Source organism: Pyxicephalus adspersus, chromosome 12 (assembly GCF_032062135.1).
Source record: "Pyxicephalus adspersus chromosome 12, UCB_Pads_2.0, whole genome shotgun sequence".
Taxonomy (NCBI): Eukaryota; Metazoa; Chordata; class Amphibia; order Anura; family Pyxicephalidae; genus Pyxicephalus; species Pyxicephalus adspersus.
The window spans coordinates 3,638,836-3,663,073 of record NC_092869.1 but is presented as its reverse complement, the minus strand read 5'-3'; the positions used below and the strand labels follow the sequence as shown (position 1 = coordinate 3,663,073).

Sequence of the window (24,238 nt, the reverse complement as noted above, 5' to 3'; positions counted from 1 at the left end):
CACAGTCACACACTATTATTATACATTTATATAATTCTGATTTGTATTGGTATCAGCAGGGTTGCACATAGGGATGCACAAAGTGTGCCACTGCACCAGGGTCAGACCATTCTTAGCCCACATGGGTCCTCACAGGGACCCCAAGTTATTTTGACAGGGGGACCAAAAGCCAGTCCTTTATAGGGGCCCACAGGTCATCAGATCACTTGGAGGATGTCCACACAGCTACACAGGGAGAGGAAATATGCAACAAACTCTAACCATACACATATCAATAAAATCTTACAATCCATCTAAACCAATCACATAGAATAAAAAACACGTAAACCAAAAACCCTCTATTTGATCATTCTGATCGATTTCACTGCGTGATGTGAACACTCTTATGTAGTTAGATCACAGATTGCGTTTGGAATGGTCAGCATAAGAGGAGATGTATCAATGTAAAATGAATGGGCAGTCAGAGGCAGCTAAATGTATTGGTTGGCCCAGGGTCTTTTTATTTTGGGAGTACTGTCCCTTTAAGATTAACGCTTGCGGAACCACAGCACTCACAATCACATTTATTTAATTTAGAGCTGTTATAGTCGCCCCCCTGTGGAGTTTTGCTGACGGGGTAATTTAAGATAGGTTTTGGTGGCCTGCGGGTCTCACCCACGCCCTGTCCCCATTCTCCTCCCAAAATCTCTGCGTACTCCTCTCCATCAATCTCTAATTACCCAGCATCCGCACAAGTACTTCTTATCTTACTCCAGACTCATCTTAACTTATATTTAGACCCTCCAAGCTGTCTCCCTTCTTAATATGGTGATTGTAAAAAAAAAAATTGTAATTCAGCAGCTTCATTGGGGAAGTGCTGAGAATTCACAAAGGATCGGAGAGAGGTGTCACCTGACCCCCGGGGTAACGAAATGGTTCTGACGGAAATCATTCCAACACTGAAAAGATACAATCAGCAGGTAACATGACTGAATAATATATTGATGTCACCCCTGTATAATTTATATCCTGTCACTTAGAAATAGAAAAGTTGGGGTGGTCTTGGGTCCCCAGGGGCGGGGCTTATTAGCACCCACATTTTACAGATAACACATTGTTGGGTACATAAGTAAAGAGGGGACTCTATCATATTCTATCTATCATACAAAAGACATTGCATGCAAATTATATTAATTATGGTTGCCAAACTTAAAAAACAAACAAACTGTAAACTGTAAAGGATTCTGATTGCCAAACAGACAAAGAGAACTGTACAGTTACAGGACAACTTTTACAATCCAATCAGATTAGATAAAAGTATTGTTGAAAACATCTCAGCACCATGTTTCCGTCCTGCTCTACAGAGCCCTCATGATGGGTGGTACCTGTATACAGTACAGGAGTACCTGCAGTTACCAATATTAGGGTCTCCCACCATCTCTGGACTGAGTTCCTGAGGTTATACACCTGCTGTACCATCCCTAGGCTAAAATCCTGGCTCTGTACCCCTGCTGGGGTCATTATGAGGGTCTTCCACCATCCCTAGGCTAGGTTCCTGGCTCTGTATACCTCCTGTGGCCAATATGAGGGTCCCTCACCATCCCTGAGCTGAATTCCTGGCTCTGTACCCCACCTGAGGTCATTATGAGGGTCTCCTACCATCCCTGGGCTAGGTTCCTGGCTCTGTACCCCTGCTGGGGTCATTATGAGGGTCTTCCATCATCCCTAGGCTATGTTTCTGCCTGTGTACCCCAGCTGGCCTTAGTATGACAGTCTCCTAGCATCCCTGGGCTGGGTTCCTGGGTCTTTACACATGCTGGGGTCATTATGAGGGTCTCCCACTGTCTCTGGGGTAGGTTCCTGGCTCTGTATACCTCCTGTGCCCAATATGAGGGTCCCTCACCATCCCTGGGCTGAATTCCTGGCTCTGTACCCCAGCTGAGGTCAATATGAGGGTCTCCTACCATCCCTGGGCTAGGTTCCTGGTTCTATACACCTGCTGCGGTCATTATGAGAGTCTCCTACCATCCCTGGGCTGAGTTCCCAGGTCTATTCACCTGTTGGGGTCATTATGAGGGTCCCCCACCATCCCTGGGCTATGTTCCTGGCTCTGTACCCCAGCTGAGGTCAATATAAGGGTCTCCTACCACCCCTGGGCCGAGTTCCTGGCACTGTACACCTGCTGTTATTATAGGGGTCCCCTACCATCCCCTGGGCTAAGGACCTGGGTCTTTACACCTGCTGGGGGTCAATATGAGGCTCTCCTACCATCCCTGGGCTAAGTTCCTGGGTCTATACACATGCTGAGGTCATTATGAGGGTCTCCCACCATCCCTGGGCTAAGTTCCTGGCTCTGTATACCTTGTACACCTGCTGTGCCCAATATGTAGAACTTCTAACATCCCTGCTGATTTTATCACATTTTATTTCATATCATGGACAATGTAACCAAGCTGTAACACACAAAGGTGGGGAGAGACACCCAAAATGCACAGGAACAGGGTCTGGACCTAAGTCATGGAGATCCTGCTCAGTCTGACCCGTTCCCATCACTTTTGGGTGGAATGATCCTGTAGGTTACACAGAACACCGGGCCTGTTTATTACAAATCCTGGAACAATCTGATTTCAGCTGGCACATTAGGATTTGATGGCCGGTGGGTTTCAGAGGTGCAAACTTGCTACTGTAGTTTGCACCTCAGTCTTTTGCCTTCTTGGAGGAGCTCACAGACACCTGTGGGCACAGTGAGCTGCTTGTCTCCTGAGTGTTCCCGGTGCCAACAGGATACTTGAGGACTTGAGGAGTATATTAGGAGCAAGATCTCATGTAGACATATATAGACAGGGGAATAGAAGGAGGGAGGGCAGGGGATGAGGGTCCAAGCTGTACGGATAGGGTGTCCCTCCCACCACGCTGACCTCCTCCTATCCAGCCCCCTCATCTTCTTTTATGGCCTGGGTTTCAAGTTCTCTCTTTGCTTTTCAGTCTCAGCACCCTGGAAAGGTGACCACCAGTCATCCCCAGACTCTCGCCTTCGTCTCCAGCAGCTCAGGGAGACCATCGCCTGATCCTCCCCTCCGAGTAAGAGTGAAGCTGCCTCCCCAGAGGGACAGCCGAAAGGAGCTACCTGTCCACCCCGCACCAAACCTTTACCTGTAGGGGCGGAGAAGGGATTTTGTTTTTATCCTCCCACATTCCCCCCCACCCCCACGTTGACTTTAAATTGGGACCGGAATTGGTGACCTGTCGACTCGTTGGGACGTAGCGAGAGGATGAAGGGGCCGTGGCTGGTTCTGGCAGCTCTGTGCCTCGCCTTGGCCAACCTGGGTGCCAGGGCTGAGGACGGGCTTGACTTCCCAGAGTATGATGGAGAGGACAGGGTCATCCACATCAGCCTGAAGAACTACAAGGCCGCAGTGAAGAAGTACGACGTCTTGGCGTTGCTCTACCACGAACCTGTTGAGGATGACAAAGCCTCCCAAAGGCAGTTTGAAATGGAAGAGCTCATTCTGGAGGTACAAAGAGGCATGAGAAGACATTATTTCTACCTTGTAGATAGATTACAACAAAATACGGGTTGGGTGCATTTTAGTGGGTCACCAAGGAAGTCCACATTCTCAAAAATTCTTCTGCATTGCTCCACTGAAAAGCATCACAACTTTCCTTACCGTATCCCCGACTCACATACACTTAAAGGGATTGTCCACCAACAGATAAGTTTATTATAATGGATTGTGCCAGTCCTCCTGTAACTTTTACTAAATATCTAACTTTAGCTATAGCTGTTGTTTTAGTAATATAATAATACAATATTCCCTGTGTTTGTTTTGTCATCCTTGTGTGCTATGTGCTATGTCCCCTCCCACAGTTATATTGTAGGTATGTAATAAATCAGCTGAAAAGCACAGAAACAAACAAAAACAAAAAAGTAAAACAAATAGTAAATATATATATATATATATATATATATTTATATTTATTTATATATATATATATATATATTTACATTTTGATTTTTCTGTGCTTAAAAAAACAATACAAATAAAGTTACAAGAGGATGCGTACAAGCTACTAAAGCCAAATTCCCAAATTCCCTAATGGATATCCCTTTAAGTCTTTTATTTGCAAGTATAGGAATATAATGAAATCATGATAATATAATTGTGTATATAATATTTAATAAAACAAGCAAGACATATATATATATATACAATTATATGGCATATTGCATATCATTTATGTGGGGGTTTACGTCATAATATGGCTTAATGAATTGTAATATATGAACTGGGATATAGTTGTTTGTGTATCACGGTAAATTATTTTATATTATGATAAATTATATTTTTATGCCATACGTACTTTATTATAATATTCTATATTTATTTGATTATTTTAGGTATAATATTATATATTGCATTAGCTTACAATATACACCTTGCAATGCAGGTTGTAAGGGTTCACAGTCAGCTTTTGTATCTATTGGGTGTGTCCTGTTTGTCTGCAAGCCCCTCCCTCTGCGCCTCTGACATCACTATACCTTCTGTATTGCTTACGTTAACATCTTTTTCCTAAAGCCCCTCCTCCCACATATGTTTTTGCAATATAGGACATTCCAGGAGGCTACTTAGGGATTGGATGAAAGTGTTTATCATAAACAAGCGTTGTCACCAATCGCAGCTCGGCTCTCTGCAAAAATCTAAGATTTGTGCTGAATCGACACAGCTGATTGGGCAATGTTACAGAGCTACAGAGGCACATTCTTTTTTTTAAGATATCCCTAAATTAGTTTGGGCATTAATCCAGACGTGTTCAAACAGTGACTGCAACACCACATAAACCCATCACTATAAATATATTCCAGCAAAAATAGAATTGCATTTTTTTTTCTTTTCTTAAAGGGTGTGTCCATTCATAGTGTTTGATGGATGTTGACTGTCTCTTCTATCTCTTGGGAACTCCATTGGTGAGGTCTCTGCCCTGAGTTCTTGGCTCTGCTGTGCCCATTATGAGTTGGTCCCACCATCCCTGCACTGACTTCCAGGTCTGTTTACCTGCTGTGCCCAATATGGAGGAGCTGGAACTCACAAAGATGGGTGGGAACACCAAAATCTTCCAGGTGGAGAGGAGCACAGTCGGAAATAAGGGCAAGATGATCTCACGGTTGGAATTCCCATGACATATAGGAAGCCAGGTGCCAACTCACCAGTACCTCAAATATCACTTTTCAGTGGACTGTTCCTTCAAATAAAAAAGATCTCAAGCAAAGGTGCCCTTTGCCAAAATAAAAAAAACTAAATTGGCTTGAGGATTGGCTACTTAATGTCAAATCTTATCCTTTAAACAACCCCCTAAAAAGTCAGTCCACACCAAGCTGATATTTAGGTTTTCAATGGTTGCTGGAAGATTGACATTTTCTTCTTCATGGGCTGCAGAGGTGGGATCTCTGCCTTGGGGTTCCAAGCTCCAACCATATGTGATGCCCCTTCTTGGCCAGTTCTTCTGAATCTTTCTTTCTATATTTGTATAGATTTTATAGTCAGTAGAGGAAATGTTGATGGGAGATCATTGCAGTCCCTGAAATAAATAAGTTGCATGGCATCTCATTTCAGGAAACAGCTGGTGACCCTTGATGATGTTGATGATGGCTGTCATATATCTAATGATAGATGTCCACTTTAGATCCAAATTCCACCAGTGAATAAAACCTCACATGTAATTGATTATGTCTTTACTGATCAATAGATCAATAATAGTAGTGTCTTGGCAAGGGAAATTAACTGAGGCAAAGGAATGGCAAGCTTCCCATCTCATACTGGTTCTTTTGAAGACCTACGGTGAACTCCAAAGTTGACGTTCCTCTGGTTTCAGAAAATACTTACTCATCATAACTTATGAGACTTGTCCAATACTCTTTTTAGGAGGCCAGATACCCGTTTTTCATTGGACCTATAATTTGTAATAGCAATGTCTGTCTATTTTGGTGATTCTTTTGGTGATTTTGGGTGACATTGGGTGTTGACCACCAAAAGGATCTAAGCCAACTTCAAGGTGCTGATAAGCATTTCAAATTTCAATAGCTAATTCTGGGTTAGTGACCTAGTAAATGATATCCTGGCAGATAAGTGGACAGTAAGTCAATGTTGGAAATATCTCTCCACATTCTGGCAACTGGTTTACCCATCTCTGAAACCAATCATCTTGGATGTTAATTTTGGATGTTAAAGTTCCCAACCATGAGATTCTATATATGCTCTAGTTCTCAAATGTCTATTCCTCATGGTCTTCCCTGGATTGGTGAGACCTCTCAGTTTTTGTTGCCTGCTGTGTTCCTTCTTAGATCCAATGAAGAATCTTCTCCCTTAGATTCTATCTGTCTTCTCCACAACTTGAAGTTTATTAACCACACTCTGTAGAACATGAACTTTTAATTGGCATAGACAGTTGGAGGATAGATTGATAACATTTCTCCAATGCAGCATTTCTCAACTTTTTAACACGGGGGGACCCTTGAAATAACTTTCAGGTCTTAAGGAACTCCTGTAATAATTTCTATGTCGCCATATCTTAGCGTGGTGGTCAACTGGAGGAAACTGCCCTGCTCATTGCTCATGGAATCCTTTGTAACCTCTGGAGGAACCCTGGTTGAGAAACACTGCTCTGTGAAGGTTCCCGTTTATCCAAGTCATTGTATAACTAGTAGTAGTTAGTCACATTCATCTGGACTTCATGTTTTATTTCAAAGCTCTTCAAGCTCCAAGAACTGATGAGGCAGCTTGGAGGGCTTCAAAACGTTCTTCTCAAATACCATCATGGAGAAGCCGAAGTCTACCTGATGTACATGATTGGTTGGAAATTGGGTTTGGTTGGCTATCCCTTTGTTACCATTAATATCGGTTCAATGTATCTGTTTCTTCCCGAAACCCAAAAAAGTACTGGTAGGCTAACTTGTGCCCTACTAAACTGTCCACAAAAGAAACTATTGAATGCTCGTCAACCCAGGTCAGCTGCTTCCTCTTACTTTCCTTTTACTTTCATAGGGTTGTTACGTATGTGTAGTCTCATTGTGACCTAGTAATTATTATTATGGTCACCTGACCAGGCTAAAATGTAAAAGGGGCATCAGGAATTTACATATAGCAGATCAGAATTTAGGATGGAAAAGGTAGAGGTTTTTATCTGTCCTCCAGATCTCCTCACTTGGCGTTCATGGGTTTAATACACATAGGTATAGGGAAAATTTTTATTATTTGGTGGGTGTTGGAATAGGACATAAGGTGGAATCATCCAATGGTCACACAGGAAGCTATAAAAGCACATTTATTGAAGTGAGGAAAGTTTTAGGATTTTATTGCTGTGAGGGAGATTTGTGATCACTTCCTGTCCAGATAAAACAGGAAGAAGGGCCACGATAGGAGGGGCTCTCTGATCTCCCTACAAAACAGCTTACCTCCTCTAAATCTATATACATGCAATTCCCTGTTACAACAGGCACTCCACCAATATTTGGCATTCCCGAGGGGCGGGTAAAAATAGCGTCAGCTCTAAGGTTACAAAACTGAATTCCCAATGCTGGCAGAAGACAGGTTTGCAGCATCTCACGTTTCAGTACAGTATGTGCTTATAAAGCTTCATGGAGCCTCTTCCACTCACCAAATACTGTAACCCTCCGCGGACCCCACCTTGCATGAACCAATATTTCCATCTGCTTATGTGGATTTGTTTATACCCCAAAGATGGCCACAAACATTGTTCAACCGGATGAGCATTTCAGTGCATTCCACAAATTTGCACACTTTTATTGGCTGGCTCTTTTAATATAAAAAAGGAATCGACTGGCCAATGTTAAGTCCTGAATGGTACATTGAAACCTTGTAATTATTTCCAAATTATCAATCGATCAAAATAATAATTTCGATCTGCCAATGACTTTGCTTCACAATAACTTCCCTTTATTTTCATGAGCACCCCATGAAATCCCAAATCCAAGCACCCCCCTTTCCCCACCTTACCATAAATGCTTCAGACAACATTAACCCCTTTATTTATTGGCTGAGCCCCAATTGCCTAGTTGTCCAATTGTCAACCTAGTGGCGAGTTTGGGAAATACATCTTAATGATATGCTAGGCTTTCCAGCAGCACCAAGTTATGTAGAGACCTACTTAAAGGTCCAAATGACCCAACTATGATTTATGGTGCTCCATTGGATAATAATACTGGTTGCTTCCCAGTGACCTTTCTTTTTAGCAACCAAAAATCTAAGCTTTATATATAGCATGCCCATACTTGCAGCAATAGCTCCCCTATAAATAAATCCTTGGTAATGTCCAGCACACAATTCCTCTATAACTCTTTATACAAACCTCAGCTGTCCTATAAGGATTTAGCCGAGGTGACACTTTGGGATTTTTCACTATGTATAGGGTAAATGTCAGAGTGGCTGGGCTGGAGCCAAGGTGAGGAAATAAATCTGCACTGCTAAGACAGCTAAATAAATGCGCCTCACCGTTCAGAGGGGATCCGTGATTAAATCTTCATCACTGCTGCTGCTAAAGTCAGCTTTTCTACTCTGAAGAAAGTTTAATTTGCCCACTAGCCCCCCCTATCTGACCCCTAAAGAGCTACATGAGCTGCTATTGCTATAGAGAGGGACCCCTTTCCGTCTATTTGTGCAACCAGATGAGGGGGCAAAGATCAGCACTGTATGGTGGAAGGAACCACGGGTCTGACTTTGTAGGTGGAAATCGACATTTGCATTCTCAGCAAGCCAAACGCTTTTTGAGTTTTGAATAAAGTAGTGAGAGGTTCCAGGCCCTGTCTGGTTGTTATTGCCGCCTATGTCCCTTCTCTTTAAATATGACCTGGTGACCATCAGCAATGAAATGGAATGGAAAATCCAACATTTATAGTTGTCCTCGAAAAAGGAATAAATAGGACATCTTCCAGTTGTGGTCACCTGTTCTAGTGCCAGGGATCCAGGGCATTCTAAATCAGATTTAGCAGCTATTTCAGATTTTGATTTTTATGTAAAATTAGTCATATTAACAAATAATATTGAATTTGAACAGTCATGTAACAGTTTATCATTCCCAAAAGAGATCCTAAGAGTAGTGTACACACCTATCCATTGCTCCTCTGTCTTCATTTGCCCCACCCCTGAGGAACACAGGACACGCCCCCTGCCTTCTCACAATGCAGTATATGGTGCTTGATTGGTCAATTATCAATCCCCACTGTGCACACTTCTATGTGATATTTCTTGGAACTGGCGATGGCTGCTTTGGGGTACATTGTACCAGGTCAGGGGGAGAGTCTCATGCCAACTGTATTAAAGAACTAAAAATTAATGGCATTCCAGTGAGAAGAGAAATAGGCAACTGGTTAGTGCCAAGCAGTTAGACATTCACTCGATTGTGAATCCTGTTGATGAGTATTCAGCAAGTAAAGAACAGGAAGGGGGGGGGATATTACCACTGGCAATTTTGAAATAAAGAAAGGACCCTTGATCTTAGAAGTATTTGGTGTGCTCTGCATATACATAAATGTGTGAGAGAGGATATCCCCCATTTCCGTTCGCTGAACAATCCTGAATGATGCAGATGTAACAACATAATCACAACTGCTATTTAATGTACAGCGCTGCGTAATATGTTGGCGCTATATAAATCCTGTTTAATAATAATAATAATAATAATAATAATAATAATAACTGCTGAATGTGAGTACAGGGTGCTTTGTAGGTCACAGTCAGAAGACTGAGGACATCTAGGGGCAGAAAGGTATAATTGCAAGAGACAACTCCAGGCAGGAGGTTAATCCTGCAGGCAGAGATAATTGTTGTATATCACTTACAGGGGACTATATTTTTAAATTTTGCCTGCATTTAACTTTCACAGCTGGAAGAAACAAGAGCTAAGTGTGTTAATATATAAGGTGAGATTGAAAAAAGTCCATTGTGGTAATGCAAAATACTTCTGTGTGCAGAAATAACAATGGCACGTTGCTGGCTGCCATCAAAATCCTTTATTTATTGGTGCACAGTGAGCACTAAATAATCATCCCGAGATCGTGGGGCAGGAGGTGAGCAGAGACAGTATGTTATGTCACGGTACTGACAGTTTGCTGATGTTATATCTTTGGCATGGCATTCTGGGCACTGAGAACACATAAATCCTAAAGCTCTTCTGATTCCTGATCTTACAAAGTATCCCTAAGACTAAACCTAATCCTTGCAACTGCACTTTAACTCTTAACCTACCCAACACTTAACCCTTACCACTCCCAAGTGTTAACCCTAACCCTAAAAATAACCAAACCCCCTTTACTGGAAAAAACCCTAATTTAACCCAAACCCTTGACCTTTCCCAAGAATTTACTTTAATCCCAAAAGCATACTCAAACGCTCTCAACTCTGATACGAACCCTAACATAACCCTTAAACTAGATCCTAACACCACCTTACACTTAACCTCTTCTAAATTGTAACCCTAACCCAAAAACCCTAAACAAATCCCCTCACCTATGCCCCAGCACTAAATCAAACTCCCTGTTAGGAATACTTGCCTCATCCTAGTATTAGAATGAGCATTGCAAAATTCTGTGACAAATGATATCGCCGCCCTGCTGTCAGTGCAAAGTATTACTGATCCAAAACTAAGCTGTCAGTATGTGCCAAGTGTCACAGTGACAGCAGATGACTGGAATTCTCTCCAGTGCTCTGATAGCAATAAAAAGCTGGCAGAGCTTCTGACACCTCCTCATTCCATCTACAACTAAAGACAGTTTTGGCTTCTCCGTTACGTTGGTATATTGACTCCAAATATGTTCATTTTACTGCTTTTGTGCTTTCTTTAGCTACAAATATTCCTAATTTTCCTACTTGCATTACTTGCTTCAAGGCAATGGGACTTCTGATTATCAGTTTAGGGTAATTATGGTAGTGATTACCACTGTAATAACAAAAACAAAAAAAGAAACATCACCCCTGTAAAACAAACAAAAAAAATATTTCCCTTTTAAAATTCCGGCGTGGGTATGATAAAACAAAAGCAAGGGCTCTTAAACCCTGGAACAGATATACAGTATAATGTGTTTTAGAATTCAAGGATACACGTTCCAGGTCAGGGGTAAAAAAAAGTTCTGGAGAATTTTTTGAATTGCAAAAATTGCCTGAATGACTAGGGCTCATGCTGTAGCAGTGCATTATGAGACTTTCCAAGTCCCCAGCAGCACAATATTGGACTTTGCATTATGAGAAATGCAATTTGGTGGCTTACTCTTGCAGCTCAGAAAATAATTGGAAATTCCTTGATATCCAGGTGCCTTTAAAGCCATGATCATCATACTCATTACCTGTCATGTTCCCCTGAGGAAGCGAGGCTCTTAGAACCCCCAAAACGTGTTGGCTTTTTCTAATATAGAAGTCTAAATAAATTATATCTGAACTTTTTTTTCTGCTTTTGGCACGTCCTGGTGTACACAGCTCACAATTGGGGTATCTAATTAGTCTTCTTTTAGACAGGTAAGGGAGATATGGAAGTGAGAAATGTAGGAGGAGGAAGGGGGTGTCTAAATATGAAGATGAAAAAAATTCACAGCAACAGCAACAACAGGTAAAAACATTGTGGAGGTGAACTTTAAATAAAGCCGGTTCCCTCAGCGTACCTTTATAAGGCGTGCTGGGTAAGGCTTGGGCAGGCGTCTCCATTAAACTGTCTCCCGCCCTCTCTTGCTCGCAGACCAACCGACGAACCTGTGGCCAAGAAAGGCCTTCTCCGCTGGCAGATGGGAGATGTGTTGAGTGGAGCTGGCTTGCATGCCTGTGCACTGCTTAGGTTACAGGCTGAAATGCACCATCAGGGAAAAAGGCTCCTCGCTCCATGGCTACACATGGTCTGAGCTCCGGAAAAAGAAGCTGCCGGCTTAGAGGGTTCAAAATCTCCCCTCCTAGAGCTGAACTAGCCGTACCTTCCAAGCAGGCCAAAAATAGACCATTTAATAAGGTCTCCGACTGTAATACGGCCTTTCCCTAAAGTCCCTGCTGGTTATACAAGCCAGGTTCTGTGGACCAAAGGGAAACGTCTTCTAAAAGCTCGGTCCATTTTAGTGTTGCTGATGACTGATAGTACATCTGCTTTGGGGTTCCCACCATACCTGTGCTGGGTTCCCAAGGATGTACATCTGCTGTACCCATTATAAGGGCCCACCAGAATCTCTATGCTGAGTTCTCTGGTCTATACACCTACCGTGCCCATTATAGGAGTCCTTACCATCCCTGTACTGAGCTCCCAGGTCTGTACACTTTCTGTGCCCATTATAGGGGCCCCCGCCATCTCTATGCTGAGTTATCTGGTCTATTCACATACTGTGCCCATTATAAAGAGTTCTTACCACCGCTGCATTGGGTTCCCGAGTCTGTATACTTGCTTTGCCCAATATAGGGGCCCCCACCATCTCTATGCTGAGTTCTCTATTCTATACACCTACTGTTCCCTTTAAAAATGGTCCTTACTATCCCTGTATTGAGTTCCCAGGTCCCCCCACCATCCCTATGCTGAGTTCTCTGGTTTTCACACATGCTGTGTCCATTATAAGGGATTCTTACCACCCCTGCATTGGGTCCCCGGACTGTATACTTGCTGTGCCCATTATAGGGGCCCCCACCATCTCTATGCTGAATTATCTGGTCTATACACATACTGTGCCCATTATAAAAAGTTCTTACCACCCCTGTATTGAGCTCCCAGGTCCATACACTTGCTGTGTCCATTATAGGGGGCCCCTGCCATCTCCGTGCTGGGTTCTGCAGGGAATCCACAGCACTATTCACTCTAGCTTTCAGCTTTCTATTTGCTCTGTGTTAATCTTTCCCCCAGGATAGTTTTTATTACTTGAATGTGATTTGTTACGCCTTGCAATTTCTTTTTTATATCCATTTCACAGCACTAATAAATTCTCTTTGCTCTCTCCCTCCGCCCCTCTCTTTCCTTTTTTTGTCTTTTTCCCTAGTTAGCTGCCCAAGTCCTGGAAGATAAAGGTGTGGGCTTTGGATTGGTGGACTCCGAACATGATGCTGCTGTGGCCAAGAAGCTAGGTGAGTCAGAATGCAGTGAATCAGCCTACAGACATTTCACACGTTTGACTCTCTTTGTTCACACTTGGGGAAAGCTGCACAACACTCCCTAAATAACTACATGAATATTTTGTTATATATACAGAATAGGCCAGTGACACAGAAAGTATTAAAGCCAAGGGGTTGTAGCAGTAAAGAAACATTTCATATCTGGCATTCCCAAAATTCACCACAAGGGGCAGACAAGCTTTAAGTTGCAATATTGGACACTTTAATTAGGTTGTAACATAAACTAATAACTACCAATTCTACTAATGAGATTCAAGACACACTCCATGCATCTCCACATATTCCAAGCAAACATATATCACTTTAGCATCAGTATGTAACTAAAAAATGTCAACTCTTCACCAAAAGTACTTTATATAGTGGGCATGGGTGTTTCCGAGCTACTTTTTTATTATTCACATTAAATGTGAAGAATTTTTTGGAATTTTGAGTATTTTTAAATAACACATTGCTATAGTGTCAATTATTCTAAATAAATGTGTAAAGGGAGCAAATAATACATTGACCACTAGGGGGCACTGCTACATCTCATACAATGATATGGCCAGGTGTGAAGATTCAGTGTGAATACATAACAATATTGTGAGCTCTAATCCCTGCTGTTATATAGAAGAATGACTTATATTTTATATAATCAAATTCTGAAATGCATTCAAAATAATTCTGTTTGGATCTCAAGGGTAATTTAAATCGAGGCTAGATGACAACTGGTTTGCTAAAGCATTGTGTACCATAAACAGTTGTCATGTTTGTTTCTCCTGCCATGCTGCTTTTACTTTTTTCATTTGTTACAATTCAGTGCTGCTGATCAGGTTGGCGGTAGTGACAATGGCGGCTCATGTGTGTTACCATGGCCTCTTGTAGTCTCCCACTGGGGTGTGTGTGGCCAGGTGACAACACAGAAGAACATTTGGGAGAGAGTTGTCACCCTATAACAGGAACTGCTTGCAGTCTTTGCCTAGGGTGAACGGAATGAGGTGACAAACACAAATGATGGAGAGTTGTCACCCCATAACATGCACTGCTTGTACTCTTCACTGGGGGTCCATAAGTGACAACACAGGAGCACAACTTTTAGAGAGTTGTCACCCCATATTCACTGGGGCTGATTTACATGACAAAACAGGAGCACAATTGCTGGGCTCTGTGACTTTCATATTCAGGGGTCTGGTTGGCTCAGTTTGTTAAAACTTAGAGCACTGCTCCGCCCAAATTTAGTTTTTTCCCATTTCTGATTAGAATACAGATGGGTTAGAACCTCTGCCAGACTTCTGAGCTGTAACAATAAAATCTGATTGTTTACCTTAATTGCCATAAAGCCACAATCACAGCAAGGTATCGTCACCTTGATGTAATGATGTGTCGCAGCTGTGTGGGCAACACCCAATTAATGAGCGAGGAGGCTTTGAGTCAGTGATCAGTAATGGGAAGGGGGCAATGAGGGATGCACAATGGCGATGACTTTTGGGGAGGCCTAAAGGAACATGTTGGGAATTGTAGTTCATCAGAAAATCCAATCTGCAATCTGGCTGCTTTTTTTTTTATGAAGGAATGATGGGATGGAGGAATGAAGAAGGGAAAGAAGGGTGAGTGGAAGGAATAAAAGAGGTGGGAGAGAGGAGGGATGAAAGGAAATTATGGAATAATGAAGAAGGAAGTGATGGAAGAATAGGGGAAAATGGAGAGAAGTAGGAAGGAAGCAGGGAAACAACATCAAAAGAAGGAAATGCGAAAGGGAAAACAGAAGGAAGAAATCAAGGATGGAAAGGAAGTTGAGATTGAGTAAGGAAAAAACAAAGGAAACGAAGGAAGAAAGAAAGAATGGAGGAAGGAAAGAAAGAAGATGGGAAGGAAGAAAGCAACTAAGGAAAGGGGCATTAGGGAAAGAACAGTAAAAGGAAGAGAAGGAAAGAGGAAAAGAAGGGTGGAGGAAAACAAGGACAGGAAGAAGATAAAAAATCTGTAGCTTCTCAGTCCCTCTCCTTCCTCCATCCATGTATTTCCTTATTCTCCCTCCCTCCTTCCTCTTCCCTCCTCCTTCCTCCATCTATCCCCTTCCTCAGTTCCTTTCCTTCCTCCATATATCTCCTTCCTTACTCTCTCCCCTTACTCAATCCTACTACTTAAATCCTTCTCCTTCCTCTATCTCCTTCCTAAGTCCCTCTCCTTCCTCCATCCACCCTTTTTTTTAGTCCCTCTCCTTCCTCCATCCACCCCTTCCTCAGTCCCTTCTCTTCCTCCATCCATCCCCTTCCTCAATATCTCCCCTTCCTTGGTTCCTCTACTTCCTCCATCGTTCTCTTCCTCAATCCCTCTTCTTCCTCCATCCATCTCCTTCCTCATTCCCCCTCCTTCCTCAGTCCCACTCCTTCCTCCATCCATCCCCTTCCCCGGGCGGACTCTTGAGGATACTAAATCTCATTTCCTCCTTATTGCTGCCGTTATTTTTCCGTATTCATAAACAATCACACAGAAGGTTACAGACATTAAAGACTAGGTCCACTTATCTTTAAAAGTGAAGCAGCTGGTTTCCATAGAGACCCCTATTTGGCTAGGAACGGACTAGGGGGCTCCAAGCGCTGAGGCTTTGCCGAGAACATGATGTTTTAGTGGAACGATGCACAAACAAACCCGGTTGCTTTAACCTTGTTGATAAATTACTTGTTGATTAGCGGTAGATTGGCATAATGTTCGGTGATGTGGGCCTGGCACGCACTCTGAAAGCCTGTATATTGGACGTGTCCTTAGAAGGACTGGAGGACCCGTTCACCGGGGGCTCCTCATCACAAGGGTGGAAGTTCATCTCAAGTGGCCATCACCTAATGGAAGATGATGAGGCAGATAGAGCTAGCTCACAAAATAATGAACTCCGCCACAGTCGGAAGGCATTCTTCTTCTCACTCCATCAACTGCCAATCTGAAGTAGTTAGAAGATGTCACTTTAGCGTTGTCACCCTAGGACATGAAAAAAAAACTAAATTTAGAAAAAAACACATTTGAAGAATTCCTAGCTCATTTCAACCTAGATGGTCGTTAAAAGCTAAACTAAAAATTGGACACCCTCATTATGGCGCTGTGGGAGGGGCAGAGACACAAACGATGGCAGGAAAATCAGACCAATGACATCTCTGAGAGTTGACAAGTGATTTATTACACAAATTGGGCCCGGCTTGACAGGAAGAGACTAGGTCGGGGGCCAAGGGTTCACATGCTGCTTCTTTGCCAACACCAGTGGCCGATTTTCTGGTTTCTCCCAGGCATGGTGCACCACTGGAACGCTTGGTGGGTAGCAGAGTGACTGGTAGCTTCCTGGGCAGTCACAGGTGACCCCGCCATGGGCCAAGGCAGACACAGGTGATCAGGTGGTGCTGGTAGTACACCAATAAATCATAGTTACCCCCTATGTATAGGGCATCTTCTCGTCTAGCCATAGCCATTTTGGGACCTTATTTTGTACGGATGTTCCCAGAGTGTTTCTGAGGCCCCTAACTATTTCCAGTCACCATCAACAACCTAAAACAGAACTTGGTAGAGTTGTCATTTCAATATCTCAATATTCAATATTTCAATAAACCTTAGAATGTCACAAAATGGAAATTATTCTGACTTGGCCTTGGTTTTGCTCCCTCCAGGATTGTAAACAATGCGGCCTACATGCCTTAGGAAAGCCTTAATAGTAGTATGGTATCCCTGACAACACAGCCATCTTCTCTACCTTACAAATCTCACTCAGAACTGGCACTGTGACCCCCCCGTACACAATCGTCTGTTTTTATCCCCAACAAAGGACCATAAGGAGGCTCGAAGTTGGGGGATGGTTCCGCCATTGAACCATGCCATGGAAACAGCTTCTATGGTGATGTGCAACCTGCAAGCCGCATCCACAACTTATACCAGATCCTGACGACCCTGAGGCGAAAATAGACTCTGTCTATTCAATATGGCCTCCAGGATGGCACATTCTCCTTGGTAACTCCACCTTGAGCTTATTATATCGCTATGTGCAACAAAAGAGGCCATCAACATCTAACCGAAGGACGGCAACATTATTAGTTTGCAGGATTTTCACTTGACGCTCAAAACCTAAAATGAACCCGAACCCCATTGTGAATCTCACATCCAACCCGTTTTAGATATATTCCATTTTTTAAATCAGATGATCCTGCCAGATCTTTGTTAAGGTGCCTCTTGGTATAAGGTGACAACGCTCTGCCCACATCTACTGTTTGTGTTCCTGGGTTGTCACCTTAACTGCAAAGGACTGACTCAACACATTGCTCAGGCATGATCTGCCATTGTTACCATCAGCAAACTATCCTTGAAAATGCCATGCCGCCATTGCTGAGTGCGTGTAGACAGGAAATGGCTGCAAATTGTCCATGGCGATCAGGGGTGCAACACAGGGGATTACACAATATGATTACCCCATACTAGTAGGGTGATGGATGTAAAGGAAGCAACGTCAAGCCTGTAATTACCTTTCATTTGCCCTATAGACTGGCTTAATTATTATTAGGTGACAGGTCCTCTTTAAATACCAATCAGGGTTCAAGCTTATTGATAATTGAGGTTAAACCATTTTTTTTCCATTTTACTGATCGGTTTCCTGGTATCCTCTCGGTATTCCGGGGATTATCAGCATCCTTATTTTAAAACACAAAATTCGATGTTGCTTCGCTGGAGAAGTGGGATAATTACACATGAAGAGCGGAGACAAGAGCACGTCTGCGTTCCAAGAAACGGGGTGGGTAGCGCACATGGACCCTTCATCAATTCTTGGAATTAAAGAGCCTCAAACTCCTAATAATGGCTCAGACAGAGGCAACATTTGTTGGGGTAATAAGAAGCTTTACTGCACGATGTGACTTTTAAAGGCTGTTTTTATATTGGTGCTGCTTTTTGCCCCAGGGCAATATGGGGGGCTGATATAAAACAAAAAAAGTGCAGTTTAAAAAAAAATTGAATGCTTTTTGCATAACCTGTAAAAAAAAAGTGATGGTGTTCAGCTTTAAGAGGGCGGAGCTGAGAACCTTAGCTGATGCTCAGGATATGGTGTTCACAGAACCGCTGGTAAAAAAAACAAACCTGTATATAGGTTGAGCCAATAAAAAAAAAACAAAGTGCTCTACGGAGCACTGAGCATTCCTGATTGGACAACAGTCAGGAACAGCCTTTGTATGGTGACACAAAAGCATCCCTCGGTGGCTCGGCTATCATTGACATTCCGGCTGCGACAATTCCCTCGCCTGTAATTGATGATAATGGCTGCCATAATTAAAAGGCATCGATGTTGTCACTACATTAACTTCCTGGCTGTTAATAACGGGGAAGGCAGACTCGGGTCATTATATTGAGTGCGCTGCCGCCACCTGGGGCTCGTTGTCACTCACAAGCTTCATTTGTCTCTTTCTGAGGCTAATATGGAAATAGCTACACAACTCCCCCAGGACCGGCCCGGTGCTGGAAAATCCCCCCCACCCCCACCCCCTCAAATAATTAGGGAAATTTCCTCTCAATTGTCTGAATGATTCAGCGAGGATACAGAAATAAAAACCCCGGCCTTAAACCTAAGGACAGGCGTGTCCCTTGCTCTACAGGGCCCATAGGGCGCTCCTTGTTCCTGCCTGGTACCCCCAAAAAGCAGCGTCCACCTATTGTTCCCTGACAATGACTACCTACCTGGGCCTTATACCCCTGAAAGGGCCATGTTAACTTGGTGGGCTCCACCTTTTTCTCCAACAATGTCGACCTATCTGGGCCCTGGTTCTTACCCCACATGACAATCCAGGCACGTAGCAAACCTCACCTTGAAGCCTTACCATGTCTACCTATCTGGGTTTAATACCCATACAAAACTGTGCCCACTTAGCAAGCCCGCACCCTGTTCTCATGACCTACCTGGGCCATGCCTAGTGCTCCCGCAGGACAATGTCCTCCTGGCAAGCCCCTTCCTTGTTTTCCGATGGTGTTTACCTAACTGGAGCCCACCATGTCAGTGTCCACCCAGCCCAGTCTTGTTCCCTAACAGAGTTTACCCACCTGAGCCTGATAACCCCTCCACCTTGCAATTCCCTATGTCATCGTTGTGTACCTACCCATGTTAGGTAGCTCCACAGGTTTGCATGCATCTAGTAAGCCCCTGCCTTGTTCCTCAAAAGTGTCCTCTTACCTGGACCACACCACACACCCCCACAAGACTGTGTCCACCTGACAGGCCCTGGCCTGGTTCTCCAATAATGTCTACCTACCTGAGCCCCGGTACCCCATAAGACAATAAAGAACATCCACATGGCAAGCCCAACCTTATTCCCCCACAGTGTCCACCCACCTGGACCATGCCAAATACAAAATTAACCTGGCAAACCCCTGCTTTGTTCTCCAATGGTCTTTACCTACCTGGACCCCATCATGTAGCACCCTGGGACAGTGTCCTTCTTACCCTGCCCCACCTTGTTCTTTACCGGCGTTTACCCCCAGAGTCTGATACCCCCACAGCACAACCTAGTGTGCCCTTGCCATGTTCCCAGATTGTGTCTAGCTACCCAGGCCAGGCCTAGTACTACCAGAGGGCAATATTCTCCTGGCAAATCTCTGCCTTGTTCCTTGGTAGGGTCTATCTACCAGGATCTGGTATCCCGAGAGGGCAGTGCTCACCTACGTAGCCCCTTGTTCCCTGACGGTGCCTACCTACCTAGGTCATGCTTAGTAACCCCATGGAACACTTTCCACCTTGCCCTGTCCCACTATGTTCACTAGTAGTGTTTACCTGAGTGTGGTACCCTTACAGCACAGTGTCCGCCTTGACATTACCTACCTATATCTGGTAAGTCCCCAAGATAGTGTCCATCTAGTGAGCCCCACCTTGTTTCCCAATTGTGTCTACTAACTCGGCCCCATCCCTTACCCCTACAGGACATTAGAGGCACCCAAGAAAAGAGACTAAGAAAATGCCCTTCTTTCCTGCAGCAAACTTTGAGCATCACCCCAGTCTAAGGAGTTTAAGTGTAGTTTAATAAAAGGCGGAGCTTTCCTGAAATACAAGACTGTCCGTGTATATTGTGACACATCCACAATTCATTCATACAGAATTAGTGACCGGTTCTTTTTAAGGAGGTGAAACTCAGACACTCGGCAAGTAACCCTCCAAAAATAAAGTTACTGTACCAAGGGCCCCTTTAATAAATGAGTTTGTGAAAGGCGCTTGCGTTTTGTGAGAGCATCTGGTTTGACGGTCAGGTAATTATTTCTCTAGGCAGCTGGTAATTAGAGACAAGAGGTGAGTGGCTGCCATAAGCTGTGCGTAGGAGTGGACGCTTCCCGGGTAAAATCATTTGTAGCCAGTTACCTGGGTGACCCAACTTATTTTATTCTGAGATGATACTTTGTAACTAATCAGAAAAATACTAAAGTTATTTGTTTCTTGGACTCCTCTAGGGGCTACAGAGCTCACGTATACTGTGGCTGATTCACCAGAGATTCACCGCAGTTGTGCGGATGGCCACTATCCACATGGAGTTTGTATGTTCTCTTTTCTGGATTGCCCCCAGGATCCCAAAAACATGCTGTTCGTCTTCCTCCAAATTGACCCCGGACTATGTTAGGGGTATTAGATTGTAGGCTGTTCTTAGGGATAACTGATTCACTGAAACATTCTTTGGTGGAGAATCAGCCAACACATGGAAGATTGTCCACCAGAAAATGTTTTGATGAATGTCAGATTCACGGATTCATAAATATGTGAGTATGGGCTCTGTGCTAGGCTACTGAAGATGTTGGCGCCATGTCGGCTGTCAGTGGAATGGCTGTCTTCATTGGAGGGTACCCCCTTCCTGGTGTTCTGGTTCTGGCTCATTGGAGTTTAGTAAAAAGTTTTTAGAAAAAGTGAATGGTTGGCCAGGGATGATTCACTTAGCCTAGGGAGAGTCGTCAAAATTCACCTAGGAAAGAATACCCAATCCAGTGCAAGGAAATGAGAAAAAACAGGATCACAGCACGCTACTGGATGGCTTTTTGGCTCATTAATGAACGGACTAAACGCTTTTAGTAAATCTTTTGGCCTTTTAGATCTGGATTGTGGGGGGCAGCAATCAATAATTAAAGGACAACTTAATGCTTCAACCACAAATAACAAGATAAATCAAAGATCATAAAAAGATAAAACTAAAAAATCAGCTTTTGCTGCAATTTTCTCCTTCAATCTAGAGAATTAACCTGCAGTACTTTGTGCAGCCACTAGATGTCATCAGTCTGATGATCACCATCATTCACCCACTTCCTGGGAGCCCAGGATGTCCTGGACCCTCCCCCAGTCTGTCAAACCATGAGGACACATGTGACTAGACATAGAAACTCAGATTCACATTTCTGCATATACACCCGGTAGTTAGTCATTGACTGGCTATAAATAATCGTACCAGTGTGCATTATTTTTTTTTTTTACACTTTATTTTTGTGTAAGGTTCTGTGCACATATAGCAGCAAAATCTGTTCATAATATCAACAGGCACCAAAAATACAAATGACCACTAGAGGGAGCGGATGAACACTTACATGTAAAAGCTAGCCATAGAAATATGAAACAGCAAACAAATAACCCATATGAAAACCTTGCAAAGAATCTCTTAGAACAACGTTACAAATGAGTACTCGCCGAGAACTTGTTGAAATTTCCCTTACAGATTGCAAACAGCTTGAGTGATTCCCGGTAGCCCGGCCTGCTTTGTCTCCGGGACATCTGACGGCGATTTATTGCTGAGTAAAATATTTCTGTCAGATGGGCGATTTGTATTTCACATAAATACAAGCAGACGGCAGAGTGAATCGAGGAGCTAATATAGAAAATGTGCCAGAGAAAGGTGAATGTCAGAATGGCCAGGCTTAAACCTTTTCACTTGTGTCCTTACAGGGGGGATTTGACCATACTTCCTGTCCTGGTGACCACACAGGAAGTGTATATGATAAAAATTTGACACCTCAAATTGATAATTCCTCCTTAAACCTATGAAAGTGACAACGTTGAGCTCCTTAATGACGTTTCCAAACGAAAAATGTGAAAATTAGGTTTCTTTGGTGACCCTCTAGATTAGCTTCATCATTGTGATCTGATGATTGATCTGCAGAATAAATGACCACACTGGAATGACAACTGTCCGCCATTTTGTTTTTTTAAGGACTGGATGAAGAAGACAGTATCTACGTGTTTAAGGATGATGAAGTTATTGAGTATGATGGAGAGTTCGCGGCCGACACCTTGGTGGAATTCTTACTTGATGTAAGTTATGGATACAGCCTAGTTTGGCCCTACTGGATGGTTCTACCATGGCTCCTCCATTCATGACGTATCCTAAATGGCCAAATGGTGGTCACCTGACCATTGCACCAGTAGGGGCTTGATGGGCATACCATTCCAAAATCATGACCATTAATATGGATTTGTCTGCTCACCCCTTGGGCATTTGATGTTGTCTCCTAATAGCTCCATAATCAAAAATATGAAGTTGTCTCCTCACCCCTTAGTTGTCTCCTTGCCCTACCTTGATCCACCCCCTCCCACCATGCCCATTACTTACCCGAGTTGTCCTCCAACCCCCCCATGGCTATTATTTGAAGTTGTCCCCGTATCCCACAATAGTCAATAATATGGACTTGTCCTCTCATCTTCATGCCTATCAGTGTGGAGTTTGAAGATGTCTGCCTCTCCTCCCCATCCTCCCCACCTCCTAGCTTTTAATGTGAAGTTGTCTCCCTGCCTACCATGATCAAAAGTTGTACTCCCACCCCCCATGGCCAATAATTTGGAGTTGTCTTCCTATCCCACCATGGTTAGTTTGAAGGTGTTCTCCTATCTTCATGCCTATTAGTTTAGTGTCATCCCCTCACCTCGCCATTTGCAATAATATGGAGTTGTCCTCTCAACCCCCATAGCCGTTTATTTGTAGTTGTTGCCTTGCCCTATCATAATCAAAAAATGTGAATATGAATTTTTAATCCCCCATGGCCAATAGTTTGGAGTTGTCTTCTCATCTTGCCATTGGCAATGGTATGGAGTTGTCCTCTCACTCCCCCACCATGGTTATTACTTTATGGAGTTGTCCCATTCTCATGCCTATTAATATAATAAAATATCAATTTTTGAAGTTGGCCATTAATATGAAGTCATCTCTTCATCTTTTGTGGCCAATATTGCACAGCTGACAATTCAACCCCCATGGCCGTTAATATGCAATTGTCCCCTACCCCACCCTGGCTATACAAATTGAATTGACCCCTCTACCCTCACAGCCAATAATATAGAGTTGCATCGTCACCCCACTCCCCTGTCCTTGACTGTTAATATAGAATTGCCCTTTAATCCCTTATGGGCAATAATATAAAGTCATTCTCCCTACCCTCCATGGCCTTTATTATGAAGTTGTCCCTTCTCTCGTGGCCAGTTTGATAGAGTTACCCCTTGTCTGCCCACCCCATCAAAAGGCCATTATTATGGAGTTGTCCACCTTTGTGGTTCGAATGGCTTCCATTCTTCTGGGAAGGATTTCCACAGCATTTTGGAGGGTGCCAGTGGGAATTTGTGACCATTTGTGAAAAAAACAAGTTCCATTTCATCCAAGAGGTGTTCAGTAGGGTTGAGGTCAGGGTGAAGTCAATCATTTGAAGGAGGATCATATAGGTTGGTGTAAAGGTCCTCTTCCCACAAATCTCTGGCTATACACATGTACATGGCTTGCTTCTGCTTTGCTTCTAAATAAATCATCGGCTTCCTCCTACTCTATATAATGTGGCAGATTTCTCCATACGTGATGAAAGTAATGTACAGTAAGTCATTGTTTCCCCTTTTTTAATATAAATTGTTTGTCTTGTTTCTCGAAATAAGTCTTCCACTTATGTGATGAAAGTCTTTGGTTCCCGTAAATTGATATAAAAAGTTTAGACAGAAATAGAGAATAAAGGGGCAAGAGACAAAGAAAGACAGATGTAGGCTCAGCAACAATAGCAAGAAGAGAAAAGTGAGAGAAGAAAAGAAAAAGGAGAAACATTAGGATGGGGAGGAGAGGCAGAGATAAGACAGAGAACAAAGAAGATGAGAGGGGCAGAGGAAGGACAGAGGAGATGCAAAG

At 43.3% G+C, this 24,238-nt stretch overlaps 1 protein-coding gene across 1 annotated transcript in view; it reads left to right on the top strand.

The window, feature by feature from the left end:
* The first annotated feature begins 2,949 nt into the window (after window positions 1–2,949).
* Window positions 2,950–24,238, top strand: part of CASQ1 (calsequestrin 1) — a 46,226-nt gene continuing 24,937 nt past the window's right edge. Inside the window, exons 1-3 of the mRNA XM_072427564.1 lie at window positions 2,950–3,494; window positions 12,989–13,073; window positions 22,292–22,392. Coding sequence (XP_072283665.1) covers window positions 3,252–3,494; window positions 12,989–13,073; window positions 22,292–22,392 — 429 coding nt within the window. The 5' untranslated portion in view covers window positions 2,950–3,251. The remainder of the gene's footprint in view (window positions 3,495–12,988; window positions 13,074–22,291; window positions 22,393–24,238) is intronic.